Below are 22,095 nucleotides of genomic sequence, written 5' to 3'. Positions count from 1 at the left end.
AATTAAAAAATCAACAACATATTCCCACATATGAACATGGAGAATCAAAAATATCAAGAACATCAAAAATCTAAATCTCATCAACAAGGAACCAAGAATCCTAACCCAACCGTGATGAAGTTTCCAAGTATATAATTGAAGGTGATTTGAGACTGTTCAATGCTCTCAATATAAGGAAGTTGAAAGAGATTCAGTGCTACAAAGGGCAAGACATATTCAGGGTTTGCCATGCAGGGGATAGAGCATTAAGAACAAGTGCTGATCCTTGAAGGGGAAAGAGAGTCACTGTTGCAGGGAAGAAGAAAATAAGCTCCCCGTTAACCATGCAGGGAAGAACAATTTCTTTTACATAGTTGATAGAACTGTGATCTTGATTCCAATGAAAATCACTCTTTCTTGTTCTCTAGTGGCAGAAGATTATAAAGTATTCTCGGTGTACACAAAAATAGTACTCTCTTTCTCACAGAAAAGTCAATACTCCTTATAATATAGATGATAGATCTCACATAATTATAATAGTGCATATACACTGGATATACCTAATAATCTTTACTTAGTGGTTATCTTTTATTCAATCAATCGTTACTAAAATGGAAATGTAACGGGCAGTTACCTTAACTGTATTTGTTCATAATATTTTTTAATTTCTTTTTTATTTTATTTTATTTTAATTAAAAATAATAAATAATTCTTAATATTTAAAATTACAAAAAAAATAATATTTTATTATTGAAAAAATATACTTTATTGGAGTAGGACTAATTAGGACTTAAAGAAAAAGTTTTGGATTTATCAGCCAAAAAGATATTTTGTGTTTATTTGATCTTCACCAAAAAGTTCAGGGACTTATTAAAATTTTTTTCATTTCTTTATCTTTGAAAAAAAATTTCAAATTATAATTATGGAAAATTTTACTTTAATTTATTATAAATTTAAAATAAAAATATGAAAATCTTATTTATTTTATATATAAATTTCATTATAATTTTGTGTTTGGATGATAATAAATTAAGTTAAAAAAAAAATCTCATAATTAACTATTCCTAAAAATTTTTTCACAACATCTAAACACATGCCACCTTAAAATAATTTGATAATAAGGACGAGGGAAATTATGAAGGCTATATTTTCTTGATCATGGGAGGTGGAATAGGTCTAATTAAGATCCTAGTTGATTGGCATTGTGACTGTACAAATGAAAAGGGAAGTGAGAGAAAATGAAAGGTGGATAAAAAAAATAGTAAAAAACAAGGACACAGGAAGAGAAATCATATAGTGAAGTGGTAATATTACGTCAAGACCTTACATGAATAATTATATAAATATAGTTATTGAAATTTAAAATAAAAATAAATAAATTACCTGATAATTACAATTTTTTTAAGATTTACTTTGCATATATATCTATTTATTATTGATTTATCATTTTATGTAAATTATTATACATGAAATATCCGATGTATAATATAATTTTTATGGGGAGAACGAGATTATGAGAATATTATTAATAGATTTTCGTTAGATGATTGGTCGAATATAAATTTCATCCCATTACAATTGTTTTAATAATTTTATGATGTATTTAGTTTTATCATAAATCAAATTTAATTTAATATTTCAACTATGTTCCGCACGTTATTTGTATTTATTATATATATTTATAATTTAAATTTTTATATGCACTTTTTTATATTATATAATATTATCATAATATCTTATTTTTAATAATTAATTAAATTTATTATGATAATACTAAATTACCATAATTGTATTTTACTTATAATTAAAATTTGTTCAAAAAAGTTATACAAAAATAAAATTAATGAAATAGATTACTTTGATCAATTAAAATATTATAAATAAAATACAGAAAATAAAATTATTAAGATATGTTAACATTTTAATTAATTTAAATATTATAAATATGATATGAAATTATGGGTATTTTGATTTTATAAATTAAAATTTATTATTGAATAAAGTTGTTGTTAAAATAGTTTTTTTTTTAATTTTTAATTAATAAATAAGAAAGTAATTAATAGCACTAAATAATAATTAAAATAAAGTTTAACTTTTTATAATTATAAAGTTTTTCTAAACTCAACACCCATTATTAGATGCTATATTAATCTTTTAACAAAAGGCAGCAATTGTTGAAAAAAAAAACCCTAATTTTTGTATTGATTTTAGTATAGTTTCTGGAATTCCAACTCTTGATAATGGAGAAAAAGAGGGTTCCAGGCAAGTTCAACTTGTGAAATCATCAATAGCTCTATTTATTTTGTTTCCCAATTAATTTTCTAACAGGATATATATATATATATAGTGAAATCATATATTTAGTTGGTATTTATATTTTTAATATGCATTATTATAGCCAATATTTTTTAAACGTTCATGTTTTTAAAATACACGATAAACATAATATACAAAGTTTATATATAACTATGAAGCTTCCTTTTCTTAATAGAATCCTTTTGATTCTTAATAACAAAAGGGGAGCCGGAGGCCCAACCAGAACTAAGTAGTTCCATGCAGGCTTGGGCCGGGTCTAATAGACGCAAAAAGTTTTAACAATTGGTTAACCTGGGCAACGAGGATCCCAGTGCTAGCAACGTGGTTTACTACTGATTTTTCTTTTTGGGTAAATCACTTTTTTATATTTATATTACATCATAGTTAAAAATTATAATCTTACATTTTAAAATTTTTTTTCTATTAATAATGATTGAAAATATTTTAATAGGTCTCAGGATAAATTATTATTTCATCTCTGAATTTTATCATTATAAATATTTTTATTCCTATATTTAGTTTGATCAAAATTCAATCCATCAACCAAGAGAGATGATAAATAACTAAGAAGAAAGTCAATCAAAATTTAGAGAAAAAAAAAAAAATTGTTGCACTAATTTTTAATTTATTTGAATTTTTACCATTTTAATGTGATGGAGTAACAGTTCAAATGAGGTAACAATGTGACAGATTCTTGATTCTCAATTCTAAGATTAAATCTTTATTTTTTTTAGTGAACAGTGAGATGGGATTAGCCCAGACCTGATTCATTGGTTCTCCTATTCACAAAATCCTTGCTTGATACACAGCCAAAGTGGCAAGCAGAAGCAATTTCTTGTTGTTCAACTTCTTTTTTCTTTATGATTAATATAGAAAAATAAAAATAAACATTAAACTCTTGGATAGATCAAGAACATGTCAATCTGGCTTGCCCTTTCATGGAAAAATATTGATAGAGCCTCGTGATTGGACCCGGGGGGGTCTGTAGTTGTTCCTATTCAAGATTTAACTTACAAGTACTATGCTATTTCAAGAACTTCAAGCCATGTGAAATTGCCTATGAAATTGCTTTTCATTAAAAAAAAAGAAAAAGAAGAAAATATAATAAAGGAAAAAGAGATCAGTATTTTTATACATCAAATGTCTGATTTGTGTTCCCAGATCTTCTTTCTCTATTGGCAAACCACTGAACTGTTCTTCTTGCAATTGGCAGCCAAAGCAGCCGCTGTCTTTCCTCATTTCTATTGTTTCCACCTGAAAGAGACTCTCTAATTGTATTCTTGATACTCAAATTTCTAAATCTTGAAAGAGCAGTGATTTCAGATACTGATCTTCTGCCAGCTGAATTCATAAGACTTGATGTGTTGTGACTAGAAATCGCATTTGAATCTGATGTAGAAGGATGACCTGGAAATGAATCTGGAGGGTAATTGTTAATTGGTCTAAACTTGCTTTCAAACAATCTCTTCATCTCCATTTCTTCCTTGATTTTCATTATTTGCTTGCCTTCCATGGTTCTAGTAGTTGTGAATTGCTCTTTGTTAGAATCCAAAGAAGAGAATCTGTTGCTTGACGTTTCTTGAAGCATCTCTGAGCTCAAGAACATCAAGTCAGAAGAACTCACACTGCTCCATCTATTCTTGAGAACAACATCAGATATGATAATCTTGTGATTGAACTTATGCAAGATATTTTGATCATTATCACCAGATGCATCAGCTTCTTCATCTTGAATTAATGCTTCTTCATCCTTGTTAACCTTTTCAACCTTCCGGAAGCTGCTTCCAATGCTAAATCTTGAAGATCCTTGATGGTTTTCCTCTCTCTGGACATATAGCTCTACACTTGGGTTCTCTTGAAGCTCAGATTGATTCCCCAGTAAGAATCGCATACTATTTGAATATGTGAAGATTGTTGGGTCCTCAGCACTGACCTTGCACCTGCAAAGAGGGCAACTTGAATGTTTTTCAAGCCACTGATCAACACAGTTAATGTGAAAGGCATGTTTGCATTTAGGCAGCAAACGGAGAACTTCGACATCTTCGAATTTCGACAGGCAGACTACACATTCAAGTCCATCTTTAGATCCTTTCAAAGAAGAGAATCTGAAGAAAGGAAGTGACTCTATTACCGTCTTATCAATTCCAGAGTATCGTGATGTTGATCGAATTAGTACAGGAAGACTCTGTGAATCACGGCGAACAGAAGCTCCTCTGTGACAGAATTTGGCATACATAAGGAGAATAAAGGTTAGAAAAAACATGACACACAGAACTCCTATAACAATAGCCAGGCTGGGTTGAAAATTTGAGACACCATCTTGTGAAGATCCTTCATCTCCAACAGAGTTAAATTGTGCTTCAACAGGGAAGAATACAAGAAGGAGATTCAGAAATAGCAAACTTAATAGATTCATCAGAAAAATCAAGGCCTTGAAACTTGCCAGGATTTCAATATTCTGCAGAAAGCATTCTGCCAGAAAGAAAGAAAATATGTATCTTGTGTTTGCAAAACTCTATCAAGGTCAAAATGGGGGGTGGTTTGAGATAGGATTTGTTATGCATATGACCCTTTTTAATATGTCATTCCCCCAAAAGGGTATCAATCTGGTTTGGCAGTTTTCCAGGTTCTCTTAAGCTCTTCTTTGTGTGTCCAAACTTGATAAAACCTTTCTTTAATCCTAATTCAAGTTTTTTAACTTTGAAATTCAGCGGAGAGATATTGTTACATAAAATATTTGTGTTATCTATAAGACTTGGCAATTTTTCTTCCTTTAAGTTAGCCACCATAACAGATGTGTTTGGCTATAAACTTTGCACAAATTTTTTTTATGACTTGATAACCATACTATACATCATACAAAAATAAAATTGAAAGACAGAATCATCCAAATTACTAATTTGGAACTTCTCTTCTCTATCCTGACACCACAGAAGCAGTTTATTCATTTTATATATAAGATATCCATGCCACTTACAATTATATATTATATATCTTAATACATTTGAGACTCTCAATTGGAGTTATCAAAGACAACTTGAAATGCTTTTTGATTGCATGGTAAAATATTTAATCACATTTGTGTCTCTCTACACTTACAAAATAAATTAAGAAAGCTTAAAGCTTAAGTTTTTATTTAAGATCATTTTCAATTTGGCTGATGAAGAGGTTATGTAGGCCTTATGTGTGCTCCAAGTTAAAGTCAATGTTAAGTTTGCATAAGAAAACCAACAAAGTCAAGCAGTCCCCACCTGGCCTTTGAAAGCAGGCAGCTGATAGCTGATCTCATTGCATAGGGCCAAATAGGTCATCAGGCTTCCAATAAAACAAAGCTGAAACTTGCATAAACTCAAATTGATACTTTTTTTTTTAATTATTTCCTGTTATGCAAATAATTAAGAGCCAATCCTCATTGCTGAAGTTTTTTGTAGGTTTAGTACTCAAAACTCAGCTAATTATTTACACAAAAAATAATTTTTTCTTTAATTTTCAGACTAAGACTAAGATTAATTAAATTAATTTTATTTTATTGATTTAATTAATTAAAGGCTTGTGATAGATTAATAGATAAATGTAGGTAAAAATAAATATTAAGAAAGAGTTAGCAAATGGACAGTTAGCTGAAAGAGCAGTTTAAATAATTTACTCTTAAAGTAAGGAGTCAAGAAAAATTACAAATAGTGAACAGGTAATTATCAACAATAATATATATATAAATATCAAACGAGCAGCAACGTTTACAAGCCAAATAATTTAATTCAACAATACAAATTAGATTCTTTTGTTTTATTTGTCTTTAATTTTCTAAGTTTATGCATGTAATTTCAAATTTTGTGTTCACTTTGCTCTCAATCGATCAAAACGTTCTTTCAATTTCCAGTTCACTTACTTTTAATTTAAAAGTGAGATTGAGAAAATTACATTCAGTGTAATCAGTTCCCACAGTTATTAGTTTTCACAATTATTTGATTCAGAAATCAAAGCACAAAGTAAGTAATATATTTTGTATTTACCATGTCCACAAAATCATAAACTGTGTGATAATCAAAATTTTTTTTTAAGGAAATAATTAGCTGTTGAATGATACTGAATTATTTTTAAAATTGTGAAATTTAAATTGAAATAGAAGAATCGACTTTTTCTTTTTATTATAGCGTGGCAGCATTGAAAATAAGTTTTCCTATGTCATATTAATTTAAATTCGATTAATTATGTGACAATCAAAGTCAGAGGTTTACATGATAAATAAAAAGAATTCATGAACCTGAAACGTCATGATGAACTTAAGCCCTTAAAAACAAAAGGTAAGAGTTTTAGAAAAGCAAAAAACATATAGATTAAGTAACATGTTTCACAATTAGAGATTTTCAAATCCATGGCTGACATACTAGGGTTAGAAAATTTATTTGGAATTCTATATCTTTAATTTCATAGAATTATTTATTAATTAGTTGTATTTAAACTAAATTGATAAAATTTGTAAATGAATTATATTTATTAATATATATTTTAACAATGAAAAAGATTTCATTTGTTTAGTACGAACAAATAAAATTAATTTTTATAGAAAATTAATCTTTTGATCTGAAACGATTTTTGCAACTCATTATGAATCAATCTAAATCTGATCAACGCAATCTATTTGCCACCTCTTCTCGTTTGGCTGTTTCAGGCATAACAACTTAAATGAAGAATCATGCACATGTTTTTTTAGAATGAAGACCCGCGTTTAAGTCTATTAAATGAGTTATATGCTTTTCGTCACTAAATTAAATTAAATTAAATATAATAAATGTGTCTATACAATCATTGAATATACAATGAATAAATTTGAATTGTTGATTATAATAAAATCCTCCTGATAACACCATATTTAATAGCTTTTAACAAATTAGAATATAAAAACCTAAAAATATTAATTTTTGAGACGTGATGGTGAAAATCTAAGAGATAAAAAAGAAAATTATGGACGAGAAGTAGGGATGGTAACGGATAGGGTACCTACGAAAATCATCATACTTGAACCCGAACCCGATTAATATTATCAAAATCAGAACCCGTCTTAAATTCATTTAAAATTTATTCTCAACTACCTGAATCCGTCTCAAACCCGATTATTATTACTCGAAAAAATTTGAGTCCATTTAATTTTATATATTTTAATTAATATTTTATATAAAAATTATTTTAATTAATAATTTATATTTTAAAAATATAATAATTTCATAAAATATTTAAATTCTCTTTTATATAAAATAAAATATATAAAAATTTATAAATATTATTATAAAAATATATATTTTATATTTAATTAACTATTTATATAAATGAGTTCGAATAATAAATACTCAATATATAAAATTTAAATCTGATCCGAACTCGTCACGGATATTATTTTTTAAATCTAAACCTATTTCAAACTTAATTATATAATATTTAAATTCATTTTCATGTTATTAAAATTTTATTAGATTAAATATCCATACAAATCTTATCCATTGTCATCCTATCGAGAAGAGTAGCAGGAAATCAATTTGGAAAACCAAGCAGCATGGAACAAACACAAAACCCGGCAGTGTTTCCCAAACGAGCACATGCCTGCTTGGAGTTGGAGACTTCTAATCTAAAGTCAAATCACAAAACATCACAGGTACCAAACTCGTCGCCATTACAAAACCTTGGTCCTTGATTCGTGTTTGGCATTACTCTCTTTACAAAATAGAAAGCCATTTATTGAATTTTAATAATGTTATTAAAATATAAAAATATATAAATACACTTATATATGTAAAATAAAAATACATATTATTAATTTAATATTATAATCAAATAATAAAAAATATTTTTATAAAAAATATTTTTTTTAAAAATATTTTTTTAAAAATTATTTTTTATGAAAAACATTTTTTGTGTATAATTTATTTTTTGCAAAACAAACAAGTCTGAATAGTCTTACATTTTAACAATATAGAAGCAACAAGCATCAACAAACTTACAAGGAAATAATCGGATTAGTTGTATTAGATTATAGGTAATCTTGATCTAATCTCAACATTACATATATTTTATTCCTATTAAGTGGGTTAGAATCATTTGTATGATCCTTGGAATTATGGACAAGAGCCATAAATTATTTATTTGTTCAGAATATTCAATTGTATTATCCATAAGTTGGAATTAGTTAATTTGTTCCTTAAATTTGAAATACACTCTTTCATAAACTTGCAAGAGTCATGCGTCCAAGATTCCACAATTGATTACTTATAAAAATCATAAAATGATAATTGATCACGTCCTTGAGCATGCATGTATTTATTACACTAGATTTAAAAGCGTCACTTCCATGAAGGTGAACACTGATCAAGCAAATCCTTAAAAACAAGAGCACCCCATTACCCATCCATATTGCCTAATCGTTGTAATAAAGCACAAGTGCCGTGACATGATGTACTCCATAACTATCATTGAATGAACCCACATAAATCATCAACTATGCAGGCATGATCACATTTATACAAAAAGAAATGAGGTTGTTGGAATTTTAGATTGAACTGCTTTGACATTAATATATACGAAACAAATTTAGGGATGCTAAAACATTATTACATACTCCTGCAACATTTTATTGCAGCAACTAAGTCGCTAAAAGCAAATAAATAAGCAAACAGAACAGCAAAAACTATCAGGCGTCTTATGGTAAATAAGGTCAAAACCTGGTTTTGCTTGAACATATGGCGATATCTATTGCTCCTGCTGGAAAAGACGATAACTATCAGCTCTGAGCAGAGGCAGCAGGATTGGTACTTGGAAATGAGGCTAAACCACTGCCATTGTCTGGATTAATATTCTCTTCGCTTGCGTGCCTGATAAATTCCTCAGGGGACAAGTGGGAACCATGGCAAGCGCAAACAATTCTAAATTGGTTTGCACCGTATCTGTAAGTTACACCAGAAATTGTTCTGCCATTTGGACCAGAACCTGTGGTGGAAACCCAGGGTAAATCTGGATAGGAACCACAACCCCCAAATTTCACATCTGATGCAATACCTGACTTTATGGCAGGAAAATCAAAGGATAAGCCTTCTGATGTTGATGGCCCAGATGCATCTTTTGCCCTAAGGTTCATGCTGCTTCCTTTTACATCATCTTCATTCTGAGAAGTGGAGCCTTCTTCTGTCATGTGCTGTTTGCCATCACCTTTGACCCGTTCTAATGTCCTCCCATCACACAGTGTAGCTTCAGATGAATTTCGTGAAATTATTTGCATGGCTGCAAGATGCAAAAGGCTAAGTTAAAGAAAATAATTGATTTTGAATCATAAGCCGCTGATCTATAATCATAAGATCATACTGCAAAATGGAAAAAAATATATAAATAATCCAATGTATCAGTAAAATATCCAGAATCTGCAACAACATTATAGTCCAAAATCTGTAATAACATATCAGAGCATAAACATGAGAAAAAAAACTATTAGAATCAGCTTCCAGTTACAAAAAGGAAAAAAAAAGTATATTAGAATCAACTGCAATGTTTTTTTTTTTGAAAAAAAAATGCTATGTTTAAAGTATCATAGACATTGTTCTAGCGTAAAGATGAAACTTTTGACTAGTTAAAATTAAGATGCATACTCTTCCTAGACATGTCTGAGTTCTCTAGTCTTCAAGGAAACTCTGCAAGGTGATAAAGATAGTTGTGGAAGAGTGTATTCACTTGTGAAAAGGAGGCATATTTTCACTGACATTTACATCTATCTGACATTTTACCGTTTATTATTCATGCTTTAAAAGAAATTTAAGGTATAAACTAGTGAAGAATACCAGGAGCAATCTTCAATCGATCATTTTGCTTATCTGAGTTTGATGGACCTCTGCCAGCACAGGAAGGGTGGAACTGCTGAAGATGAGAGAGCAAACCCCATGAATTATCCTTATCCAATGTTGGAAGCTGAACAGGTGAATAGCCAAACATTACTGGCAAATTTCCAGGATTCACAGACTGAGCCCCTGTTCTCTGCTCACCATTTGAAGTAGGGATTGCCTGCATCATTCCAGGCAGAGGATGGCCCGAAGAGCTGGGAACACCGATAGAGTTAGATTCTTTTACAGGAAACGAATATGGCATATTCGCAATATTTACTGATCGAACAGAGAATGGAACCCCATAATTCAAGTTCCCATGCTTAATTTCATTTTCTGATGAACCATTAGGCCTCTTTTGCCCTTTTAAGTCTACAACACTAGAATCTAAAAACCCATGAACCTGCTTTGGACCCTTACGACCACCAGCTCCAAGAAAACTCTTGGAGCCATCATCATGATGAGAGACCAATTTAGAAGTTGAACCCTCTATGTCAGACTCAGCAACATCTTCATTTTCAGCAGTAGAGCCATCTTCTGTTGTTATGGAAATATGTGACGCTTTCTTGTCATGTACATCAAAATGATGAGCATCTCTCTCATGCTTCCTATGATTATTTATCTCATCAAATAATGGTTTACGTTTTTTACCTGCCTCTGGCCTTTTTTCTTCTTCAATTTCAGCAGGTATTTTGCTGCTCAAAACCCAAAGCCCCCTATTATTCAAGTTTATTGAAGCATCTGCATTAGCATTGGCCTTGGACAGGTCATTATAGAAGTTCTCTTGAGGTTTCACTGAATCACTTATTTGAGGTCCAATACTTGAATCCTGCTTCTGGGTACCAGCATGAAGAAAGCTTTTGAAATCATCTACCAATTTGTTACCTCTATCACCTTCTTCTGTCCTAGTATCTGAAGAGCAGCCATTTTTACCTTTGGATTTTGCAGATGACCCTCCGCAACCTAGACCAAGGCTAAGCTCAAGGCCATTCTCGTCCTCCATGTCAGCAATCAAAAGATGTCAACTTCGCAAAGTAGGACCTCCTGCAATCCTCACTTTCACGTAGACCAGCCCTCACATTGTACCCTGGTATAAAGAGAGAACCATCTCCAGATAACCTAGCAAAAAAGTTGATAGTACTGAACGAAGTGAGATAGAAAAAGACAAACTCCATCCCCACAAGATTGCCATAAATAAAAAGAAACTATAGGCAATATAGAAATCATTGATACTAAGACATGGTTTTGAAATTTGAATAATCAAAAGCTAAATCCCAATCCAATTCAATCTTATATGCTATCTAACAGCCCACAAGATTCACTTTTTATCATTACAAGTGAAAATTTTTGTTTGATAAAAATGCTGAACTTGCAAAGAAACAGAAACTTTGCAGAGGACGTATTCATGGTGGTCTCATACAAGTTTGCAGATAGGATTTGGCAACTGCAATGGTTTATTTTAAGCAGTCCACTCATTGTGGATATAACAATTATGCTATTGATAGCACTGAGCAACCAGCTAATATGAAAGACTTCTCATGAAGATAAACCAGAATTCTGAAAATAATGGAATATAAATTGCCTTAAACCAAATGTTCATCTGCCCTGCATCTTAAAAGAAATTAAAAAACTATCTTTAGACACAAGCTCTCTCCAGTACCAGCAAACTAATCTAGGACCCAAATTGAAAGAACCTCTTTTGCATGCTGAGTGAGAGTATGGGTAAGAGAAGTAAACGAGTCTACAAGTAAAGACCCTAAAATTCTTAATATTCACGAACAGATGAAACAAGTAACTCATGTGGCTCAGCTGACAAGAGCAGAGCTACAGCTCTAACAGTGCGGTAAATTGAACCCAATGAAATTTCTTAAATGTTAGTAGTTTTTATTAAATTTTTTTGCTTAATGCCCCATTGAATTCTTCTATTGAATATTTCTACCATAATGTATATAAAATTTGATATATGAGAATACCAAAATTTGATTTAGAATATATTAAAGTTTTATAATTATTTAATTATTTATTGAAGAAATAACTTGAAAATCTTTTAGTAAGATCATTACGTTTAAAAATTTAAATGGCCTAATTATAATGTATGCACTAAAGTATATATATATATTTTTTTTAATTGATAGGTAATCACTAATATTTGTATTTAATACATAATTAATAAACATATCAAATAAATATATACTTATTTTTTGACAATTTTTCATGAGTATATAAATTAATGATATAATTAATATTATTCATTTCATATCAAAATAAAGTTTAATAAATTTAAATTTTAATATATTTTATTTAAAAAATATATTTATTTTTGCTAATGACACAATATTTTGTAAATAGAAAAAATATTTAAAAAATATCTTCTAAATAAATGAAGATAAAATTTTTGCCCCCACTAACCAAAAATTCTGGCTCCAAGCTAAATTTTGAATCCAAATGAAAGGGGTAGAGGAACACACACATGAGACACAGATTTTCATTCTTGTCATCTTCCTTTTATTTGCTTCTCAGCGACTAAATAAGAGTACCCAGATCTGTCCACCATCAAATTATGAAGGCAAGACCAAAAACTACAGAAATTAGAAGTACCCACTAAACAAATATCTATAAGCAGCAAATATTTTGTTCGAATGAGATCCCAAATCAAATTAAAATCCAGAAACACTCAACAGCTACCTATAAAATAAGAAAATCTAAACCAAATTCTCATAGATTCAATCAACAAACAGGGAAGACAAAAAATTCTATAGAACATCAGAATCTCATATTTAGATTAAGGATACAAGCAAGATTAAATATTAAGTGGAAAGAAAAACCTGAATCAAAGGACAGAGAGAAAGGAACAAAGCTCAAGCGTAGAAAGCCCTGTACACAGAAAGAGAGAGATGGATAGCTAATGGGAGAAATGTTCAAAACCAACTGTTCTTAACTTTTTTTTTTAATTTGGGCATGTGATTTTCGTGCAGAGCTAAGGTTGGGGCTTTGGTCTTCAGCTCTATTTTTTTTTTTAATTTTTATTTAAAATTACTCCATTTGCAGCTTTTTATTTTTCATCATTATATTTATAGGAGCGGTTATATAATATCATGGATATTTTTATAAAAATTATTAAATTTTAATTTTTTTATAAAATTTATTAAAATTTAATTTAATTTTATAAAAATTATCATAATTAAAAATTAAAAATTTTTATATTAATTTATTAATTATTTTATAAATAAAATAATTTTAAAAAATCAATAAATTAATTTAAAAATTTTAATTTTCAATCATAATAATTTTTATAAAATTAAATTAAAATTTTATAAAAGAGTTAAAGTAGAATAATTTTAATAAAAATAATATAAAAAATTAATTATCTATAATAATTACCCAATATTTATCTCTTAATTTGCTCAATTTCTTTTTCTCTGGCATAGAACTTTATTAAATTTTTTTAATAAATAATGATTTGAAATTAATTTTAAATTATTAATTTTAGGATTAATTATTAAACCATCATTTTAAAATTTAATTTTAAATTCAGTTTATAAAATTAGTATTGAAACCAATTTTAAAATTAAATGTTTAAAAATTAATTTTAAATCCAATTTATAAAATTAATCAAAGGTGATTTAAAATTAATTTTGATTTATCAACTAATTTAAAAATGTGTCAAATACTTCGTTTATATGTTTGCTCAAAATTAACAGTGAACATTGGATGGTTTTGGTTTATTTGACTTAAAATTTTATAAAAGTAAATAAATTGAATATTTTTTATTTATTGAAAAAAAAATTTTGGGTATTAATGATTGTAACATTTTTTTTTTTTTGTATTATAGTCAAATGGACTAAATTAAATTTGAAAAGATAATAATCAATTACAACATGATCCCTAAAGTTTTATTTGATAAAAAAATAGTTTATAAATTTAAATTCTATATTTAAATTTTTTTTATAATATAAAATATATTTCACATTATTTTTAATTAAATTTTATATTAAAAAGTTATTTTTATTAATTAAAATATATTTTAATATAATAAATAATTTAAAAATTATATAATAATAAAATAATTATATCATAATTTTTTTTTGTTATCAATTACGCAAAGTAATTATATTGTAATAAAATAATAGTTTTTTTATTATCAAAATAAAACTTGTGCCTTTGAGTGATTTCTTTCAAAGTGTCTCAATAATAAATGTTTCTTCTATAGGCAGGCTTCCGGGCAAGTTTTTAAAGATTGCTTTTTGTTCATCATACCAGCAAATCAATGACGGAAGGGATTAGTAAGAGGCACCTAAAATTTTAATTTTTAATTTAGATATGTTTAAATATGAATATATATTTAATAAACTCTCACATTTAATTTTAATAAAAATTTAAAAAATTAAATTTTTATTGACTCAATCAAATTAAAAAATTTTTAACCCCTATTTATAAATTTTCTTTTTAACTAATAAAAGAAATTAAAAAAAATTCAAACACAGCTTAACATGCTCCTATAATCTATTGGGTGCAATTGCGATTATTGTGTGGAATAATTAATGTTTTCTTAATCATTAGCTTTTTGCTTCTTCATGTGAAACAAGAACCATTGCAAATACCCAATAATGCTTTCCTTTGAACCATATCGGAGAATGCCAATGAAAAAATGGCACAAATAGGACTCTGCAGATGGAATTGTTGGCTTATCGCCGAAATATTTCAAAGTGTCTCATAATAAATATTTTTTTCCATTGGCAGGCTTTTAGGCAAGTTTTTAAAAGTGGTTTCTTGTTCACCGTCGCCAGTAAATCAAATTAATGACAAATCCAAGGTGCTGGCAAGAATCACAGCCCCTAAACTTTTAATTTTTAATTTAAAAGAGTTTAAATATAAAAATATATTTAATAAATTATCATATGTAGTCTTAAAAAATTTTTAACAAAAAATTTAAAAGTTTAAGTTTTTTGTTGACCTAATTTAAAAAAATAATTCATAAGCTTATTCTGATAATTTAAAAGATTATTTTTATTAATTCAATTAAATTAAAGCTGTTATTTTAAAATTTTATTTTAAATAATTTTTTTAAAAAAAAATCAGCAAGTCCACCCACCCAAACCACCAACCTCCTCCAAAATCTACTCCTCCCTCCACCAAGCCCACAAGCATCTCTCTTCATTCATTATCAAACTCAATTCTCTCTGTTCCCAATAATGGGACGAGCTGATGCAAGTAGGCTATGGTGATTATGAAGCTAGAACGAACGAGAACTCTAACTCAATTATAGACAAGGTCGATAAAAAGATGAGGGATTGTTCTATCAAGAATAAGAGGTCCAAGCGGCTACTTTCGCCATCGTCGATTGCTGTGGAAAGGAGGTTTGTTGATGACAAGAACATTAGACGAATAAATGGTTTGGATCCTCGTGGGACTATATTAAGGGCTCTAGATCATGTTTACCAGTTTCATGGCCAATAATTATTGAGATATTTGGAAAAACATAGTAGAAATAAAGGCAAGTATCCGTGATTTTTGTTGCATTGTGATTGATTAATGATCATAGAGTTGCCAATTTTTTTTCATCAAATTTAGATGAGATTTTTACAAAAAAGAAAGTAATTTTTTTAGCAGTTTTTAGAATGATAAATCAAAAAATTAAATTTACAATCCAGTTGAATTTAGGAGCGAGAAAAGAAAAATAAACTTGTAGTTTATTTTATTCATAATTCTTGGTTTTGGAATGTACAACCTTGTTGATTTTGGAAGATTATCCCTAATTTCATAATGTAGATGGCTGAGAGGAATGGGTGAGCATTGATGGAGCTTTGAGCTGACTTGGGTGAGACATCTTGGTGTTGCTGAAGGAATTAAACCCAACCTGATATGGTATCTTGGTCGAGAACTGAATTGAGGACATGTAGATAAATTTTCAGTTGTATTGATGAAAGAGGATAAAGTGGGCGTGAAATGGGTCTGTTTGAAGGGAGCAAAAACTGAATGTTGTGAAGCGAATTAAGCCTTGGGACTTTTGGTGGTTCAGCCAGCAGTAAAGAAGTAGGAGTGTGGCATTTAGGGGTGTGCAAACGGTCGGTTCGGTTCCGAACCGAACCGAACAGATAAAATCGAAAATCGAAAATCGAAAATTTTAAAAATCGAGCCGAACCGATTGATAAGAGAAAACCGAACCGAATCGAACTGATAAATTTCGGTTCGGTTCGGTTTTAAATTGATCAAACCGAAATTTATAAAATTTCATATTTTTAACATTAAATCTAAATAATAAAAACATAAAAACAAAAAAAAAATAGAAATCAAAACTCAAAAATCTTTAGGTTCGGTTCGGTTTTCTTTGATTTCGGTTCGGTTCGATTCAATTTGATTAAATTTTTTTTTGATTTCCTATATATATTAATAATTTCGGTTCGGTTCGGTTTTTTTGATTTTTTTATGAAAATAACCGAACCGAACCGATTAACTGAAATTATCAAAATTATAAACCGAACCGAACTGATTAAATTTTAAAACCGAACTGATTAAACCGAATTAATCAGTTCGGTTCGGTTCGGTTTTTCGGTTTAAACCGAAAATTGCACACCCCTAGTGGCATTTATAGGAAGTGGCTTCCTAGAGTGTTGTGTGTAGGAGTGTGCGGTTCCGATTCCTTTTTAGTTCTTTGTAAGAACCCGAATTGAACTTAAGTTATTTCATTTTTTGAAACTAAAAGAAGAATCAAATTTCATTTCTGACTTAGTTTTAAATGCTTTTAGTTCCGGTTCAATTTTAGTTTTAGCTTCAGTTTCAATTCTGATTCAGTTCGATTCTTGATTCCTATATTTAAAATTACAGTGTTATTATATTCTTTAAAAAAAATAATTATACATTTCTAACATCAAAACATCAATAAAAAATAGTAGTACTAATATTAAAATAACAATATTAATATCAAAAATAAAATATCAACTAAGTAATATAAAAATAATGACTTACTCAATAAAAATACTAAAATCAAAATAATAATTTTCACATAAAAATATAAATAGTACTAAATATCCATAATAAGTTATAAAATATTTTCATTCAAATTATAAAATAATAGCAAATCAATGGGAATAATATGGGTTAGATTAATGTAATCTAAGCCAAAAGCACAAAAGTAGATAGTTTTGGACTTAAGATAAATTCTTTATTTTATTTTCATTTAACTCTTTAAAGTTAAAATTTTATTGGATAATATACAATTTTTACTTATTTAAATTTTGAATCACAATAATAAGTATTAAAAATAAATTTAATTTTAATACAGTAGTTGTTTATAAAAATTTTGTAGATTCTAATTAAATTTTTTTTAAAATTAAAAATAAGAGAGCTAATGTACTGTTTTAGTTTATGCTCTCTAGTATCACAACAGACCTCATAATATTCGGATCGTATTGCTGGCATTTTGAGTGGGCCATAATTTATTCCTATGAAACAAAATATTCATAAATTAAGTCACTTCATAATATATATATATATATATATATATATATATATAACAATCTTTTTTAAGCAAAGGACAGAAGGCAAGCTAAACAACATAGCTTCTAAGAAAAGCAGCACCACAACTATCTTGCAGAAGATAAATACCTAAATTAACAGGAGAATGCTTAAAAAAATGAACACCAAGAGAAAGAGTCTTCCCTAGATTAGCAAGCCAATTAGCAGAGTGATTCCTCTCCCTATACACAAGATGAATTCGATCTTCCGAGTCTCTATTGAGCAACTCACGAACTCTTTCATCCAAGCTGTAATGGAAATTGTAACATCCTAAATTTTTAAATTTATTATTTTGTGAGTAATATTAATATTTTAATTTTATTTAAATTTTAGAAAAATTATTTGAAATTTTTCGGGTTTTAGAAATTGGGTTCAATTTTCTAAAAATATAAAACTTTAATGATTTTTAAAAATTAATTTAAAGACCACGTGGCAAAACTAAAAATATATTTGGATTCTATAGATTTTTCTGAGTTTTCTGAAATTTTTTCGGAATTTTTAGACTTCGTTTTCGGTCCCAAGGCAAAGTAAAAATTTAAAATTTTGTATCTTAAATCGAACCGATCGAATCGAACCGGATCAGATCGGACCGGTTGAATCGGACTGGCCTTCTTCTTCTTCTTTTCTCCCCTTCCCCCGCGCGTCCCGTCCCTCCTCCTTCCCCTCCCGTTTTCTCTCTCCTCCCTCACCCCCAGGCCGCGCTGCCACCACCTAGCCTTCCCCACCTCACCGCAAGCTGCACTTTGACTCCCACGTAGTGAAGCTCGAGCGGTGGAAACGCGGCCAAGACCAGATGTGCGCGCGCCGTTTCGGCTTCCCGGCCGAAATCCGGCCATCAATTGGGTCGAGTCTTGTGTTAAACACTATCTACACCTCGAGAGCTTTCCATAGACACCAAGAACACCAAAATCCATCGAGCGGTTTATCCAATTTTTGTTCGGAAAGTTTTAGCTCATTTTGACTTTTGGGCTAGATTTCTCGCAAATCGTGAACCCCTCGAGAAAACTGAGAGTACCAGAGCGCTCCACTCGTCGAGAGTTTCGCGGCAATATAAATTTCAAAATTTTTCGACATCGTTTTTCGGTGAGTCTCACGAAAATTCGCAGTGTTTTTTCGAGCATTAAATGAGCTTAGAAAAATTCGTAAAAATTTTATACTAACCCCCATATTGTGGGCTTCGTGTAGGTACCTTCAATTCGCGAAAATTTAACAGTTGTTTGGGTCTGTGAATTTCTGGTCAGACAGACTGGCTACCGAAAAGTCTTGGAATTGGATCGAGATTTTAGCTACCCCACCGTTTTCAGATGCCCCGAGCGCGTTCCCGAGATCGGAATCGGCATAGATAAACCCGAACCTTGCTTTTTCGTAATTTTCTAATGCTTAAATGGGATTAAAAATCTATAAAATATTCGTGATAGCTCAGAAAATTATGATTTTTTTTGCATTAGCCTAGTAATATTGCTAAGGACTGCGGGGTAAAATTTTAGAATTTTTAGAGTTTATTTGGGTAGTTTTTGTAAAAAGAGTCAATTATAAGGACTAAACTGTAATTTTACATATTGTGATTGATGACTATTTGGATGGGCCCAGGAGGAGCTGTGTGATATGATTGAGTTGTGAGTGTATGGTTGGTGGATATAGAAGTGTGTTTTAAACCCATTTGCAGGTTGGGTAGATCCTAGGTATAAGGGAGATTCTATCGGATTTTCGGCACGACTTAGGACGTCTTTGGTCTTTTTCTTAGTTTGTATTGAGTCAAATTTATTAAATGATTGTAATAAAATTGTCAGATGAGCTGGGATAGCCTTCTTCCTCCGCCCAGTCGCCACAGTGACTGCTGTCAAGTCTGTGAGTAAAATATTAAGTTTAATTATAATTTCGATATTATTATATATTCAAACATGCCCATGCATCACTTATATGTAAATATCTATGTAGTTAAACTCTAGGCACATTTTATGTTGCATTCATAAACTATTAAGTGCCATGGATGTTGTTGTGGTAATTTAGAGCAGTGTGCGTGAGTTGGCGTGCTTGTGGTGTGGTGTTGGCTATGGACAGGACGAGAGACATAACTTAAGATCTTTGCTGGGGCCCGGTCCTTCAGAGTAGACACGGCTTGAGTTCTTCATTGGGACCCCAATTTGATTTATTAAGTGAAAGTCCAAGCTTGAGTTCTTCGTTGGCACAGTTTGGATTAAGAGAGCTGTATAGGGGATCAGCTCCCATATATGTATTGTTTGATATTATCGGGTGTGTGAGTGCTCCAAATTACCTTTTTGCTGTTATGATGTAAAAATATTGCTGATGTTGCATTTCACTCTACAGGGTGCATTAGCTTTAGATAGTTATAGAGATTATGGTTAAAATTGATATTTTACTCTCTGAGTCGAACGCTCACTCCTGTTCATTATTTTTTAGGCTACAGGAGGATTTTTGTTGTGGTTAACCTGCTTTTCTCCTTCGCAGGTTGTTTATTAATGTTTGTGTAATTCTATTAACTCTTAGAATTTCCGCATATGTTAGAAATATTTATTTGTTTTGGGGACTGTAATATAATTGTCATGTTGGGCCTGTAAACTTATTATTATATGCATGTTTGTTGGACTGGATGAGGGAGCTGGGCTCCCATTTATTTTTATGACATTTGAGTATGTGGAGGGTGAGCTGAACTCCCCAATTAATTATATATTGTGTTTACAAGTCGGGTGAGTCAAAAACTCCCCGTTGAAAGGTCCACTTTATAGCTGGACTCTATCCGGTTGAATTCTTGAAATAGGGCCCAAATGGGCCTTAGAGTTAGGTTAAGGAATAGTTAGGCTTACTACGGGCCTCGGGGGCTCTAGGCTGGCCCAGGTCCTAGTGCCGGTCCTGCCCATAGGTTGAGTCGTTACAGAAATTGACAACCGTATTCCTCTAAGCAAGACTATGAACCATAGTCATGCTATCCGATTCCACCAACACTTTCCTCATGCCACTGTCCCAAGCTGAAAGAAGACCAATGAAAATCGGCCAAAGCTCCGCCATATTAACTGAGTAACTACCTAGATTAGCAAAAAAACCACAAAGCCAATTTCCTATGTCAAGCCTAATTGAACCGCCCGCAGCAGTTAACTCACCATCAGTGGAAAAAGATCCATATAAAACGTACATATATAAAATTGGTTCTTCGGTTTGGTTCAGTTTAGTTCAGTTTCAGTTTGATTTTGGTTTGATTCTCAATAAAGAATCAGGACTGAATCAAAACAGTAAAATAACTTTGGTTCAATTCAGTTCGGTTCTTACAGAAAGTTTTTTTTTTTTTGCAGGAACTGTGCACAACTCTTGCTATGTGTTTGAAATGGTCTGGTGATCTTGGGTGTGAGCGAGCTAAGGTGGAAATGATAATGAATGATTCGTTCTCGGAAGATTATCAACAAGATTTAATTTGGGGCTTAGTGATTATTGAAGTAACAAATTTACCCTTTTTATTATTTTGTGTCATGTATGGTCCACCTAAAAATAATAAAAAAATGTGAATTTGATGATCCCTTAGCAAGGACACACCCCTATTTTCAATTTCAAATTTAGATAAAATAATTAGATTAAAATATCAAAACTCACAAATGTTTGAATTTTTAGAGTTATTAGGCTTAAATTAATTCTAAGTCCACCTAAGCTTTCCTATTGGAATTCCTTGATCATCAAGAAATAAATCGATAAGGATGTTTTGGAAAATGAGAATATTGTTAGCTAGAGAGATGATGCTAATTAAATGCTTGATCGTCTCACATTTGGCAAATCAATTGGTTTAGTTGTGTTTGTTTTGTGTTTAATGTGCATATGATTATATAGTAAACTAATCTTAGAGAGATTATGTTTGACATTGTTATTTAATATTTTTTTATACAATTAGCTCTAATTTAAGATTTAAATTCGAGACTTCATAATTTTAACGATAACTCTACTACTAAATTAAAACTCATTATCATTTATTATTTGACGTATTATTAAGAAAATAATTATTTAAAAATATTTAAAGGTATAACTAAAAAAAAAATCCTTGTACTTCTCAAATTTTTGCAATTCTATCCCATATTATAAAAATTACCAATTAAGGTTTAAACTTTTTAATTCTTACCAATTCTAATTATAAAAAATTTTCCCAATTTATTTTAATTTATTCTATAGAAATTGCCAATTAAACCATAAATTTTTTAACTCTTACAAATTATAATTGTAAAAAATTTTCCCAATCTATTTTAATTTATACAAAATTTTAAATTACTTTTAAAATTGAGAGTTAATCAACAATTCAATTTGGATTAATTTGCTTGATAAGAAAATAATTCAACATGAAAATATGATAAAATAGTGATGAATGAAATGAAAATAGAAAGTGAGATACCTAAAATGACATGAAATAAAGTAATATTAAAAGGCTTAT

The 22,095-nt window shown here is 29.8% G+C and overlaps 2 protein-coding genes across 2 annotated transcripts; both read right to left on the bottom strand.

Annotated features, from left to right (window-relative positions):
- Nucleotides 1-3,200: 3,200 nt before the first annotated feature.
- LOC110638971 (E3 ubiquitin-protein ligase ATL42) lies at nucleotides 3,201-5,037 on the bottom strand. The gene has a single exon (XM_021789717.2). It carries the CDS (start codon nucleotides 4,709-4,711, stop codon nucleotides 3,425-3,427), a length of 1,287 nt encoding a protein of 428 aa, XP_021645409.2. The 5' UTR covers nucleotides 4,712-5,037; the 3' UTR covers nucleotides 3,201-3,424.
- A 3,788-nt stretch (nucleotides 5,038-8,825) lies between these two features.
- On the bottom strand, nucleotides 8,826-13,133 carry LOC110638979 (ninja-family protein mc410). Its single transcript, XM_021789723.2, has 3 exons — nucleotides 12,980-13,133; nucleotides 10,116-11,273; nucleotides 8,826-9,564 (listed from the first exon to the last, which is right to left on the bottom strand). The coding sequence occupies exons 2-3, from the start codon at nucleotides 11,155-11,157 to the stop codon at nucleotides 9,068-9,070; spliced, it is 1,539 nt and encodes a 512-aa protein (XP_021645415.2). The 5' UTR covers nucleotides 11,158-11,273; nucleotides 12,980-13,133; the 3' UTR covers nucleotides 8,826-9,067.
- Between the last annotated feature and the right edge of the window lie 8,962 nt (nucleotides 13,134-22,095).

Source organism: Hevea brasiliensis, chromosome 4 (assembly GCF_030052815.1).
Source record: "Hevea brasiliensis isolate MT/VB/25A 57/8 chromosome 4, ASM3005281v1, whole genome shotgun sequence".
Classification (NCBI taxonomy): Eukaryota; Viridiplantae; Streptophyta; class Magnoliopsida; order Malpighiales; family Euphorbiaceae; genus Hevea; species Hevea brasiliensis.
This window is presented reverse-complemented; position numbering and strand designations above follow the sequence as displayed.

Coding starts and splice junctions, on each gene's coding strand:
- LOC110638971 (XM_021789717.2), bottom strand. CDS start 4,711: ATGAATCTATTAAGTTTGCTATTTCTGAATCTCCTTCTTGTATTCTTC.
- LOC110638979 (XM_021789723.2), bottom strand. CDS start 11,157: ATGGAGGACGAGAATGGCCTTGAGCTTAGCCTTGGTCTAGGTTGCGGA. Junction 9,565..10,115: donor TCGATTGAAGATTGCTCCTG/GTATTCTTCACT, acceptor TGCATCTTGCAG/CCATGCAAATAATTTCACGA.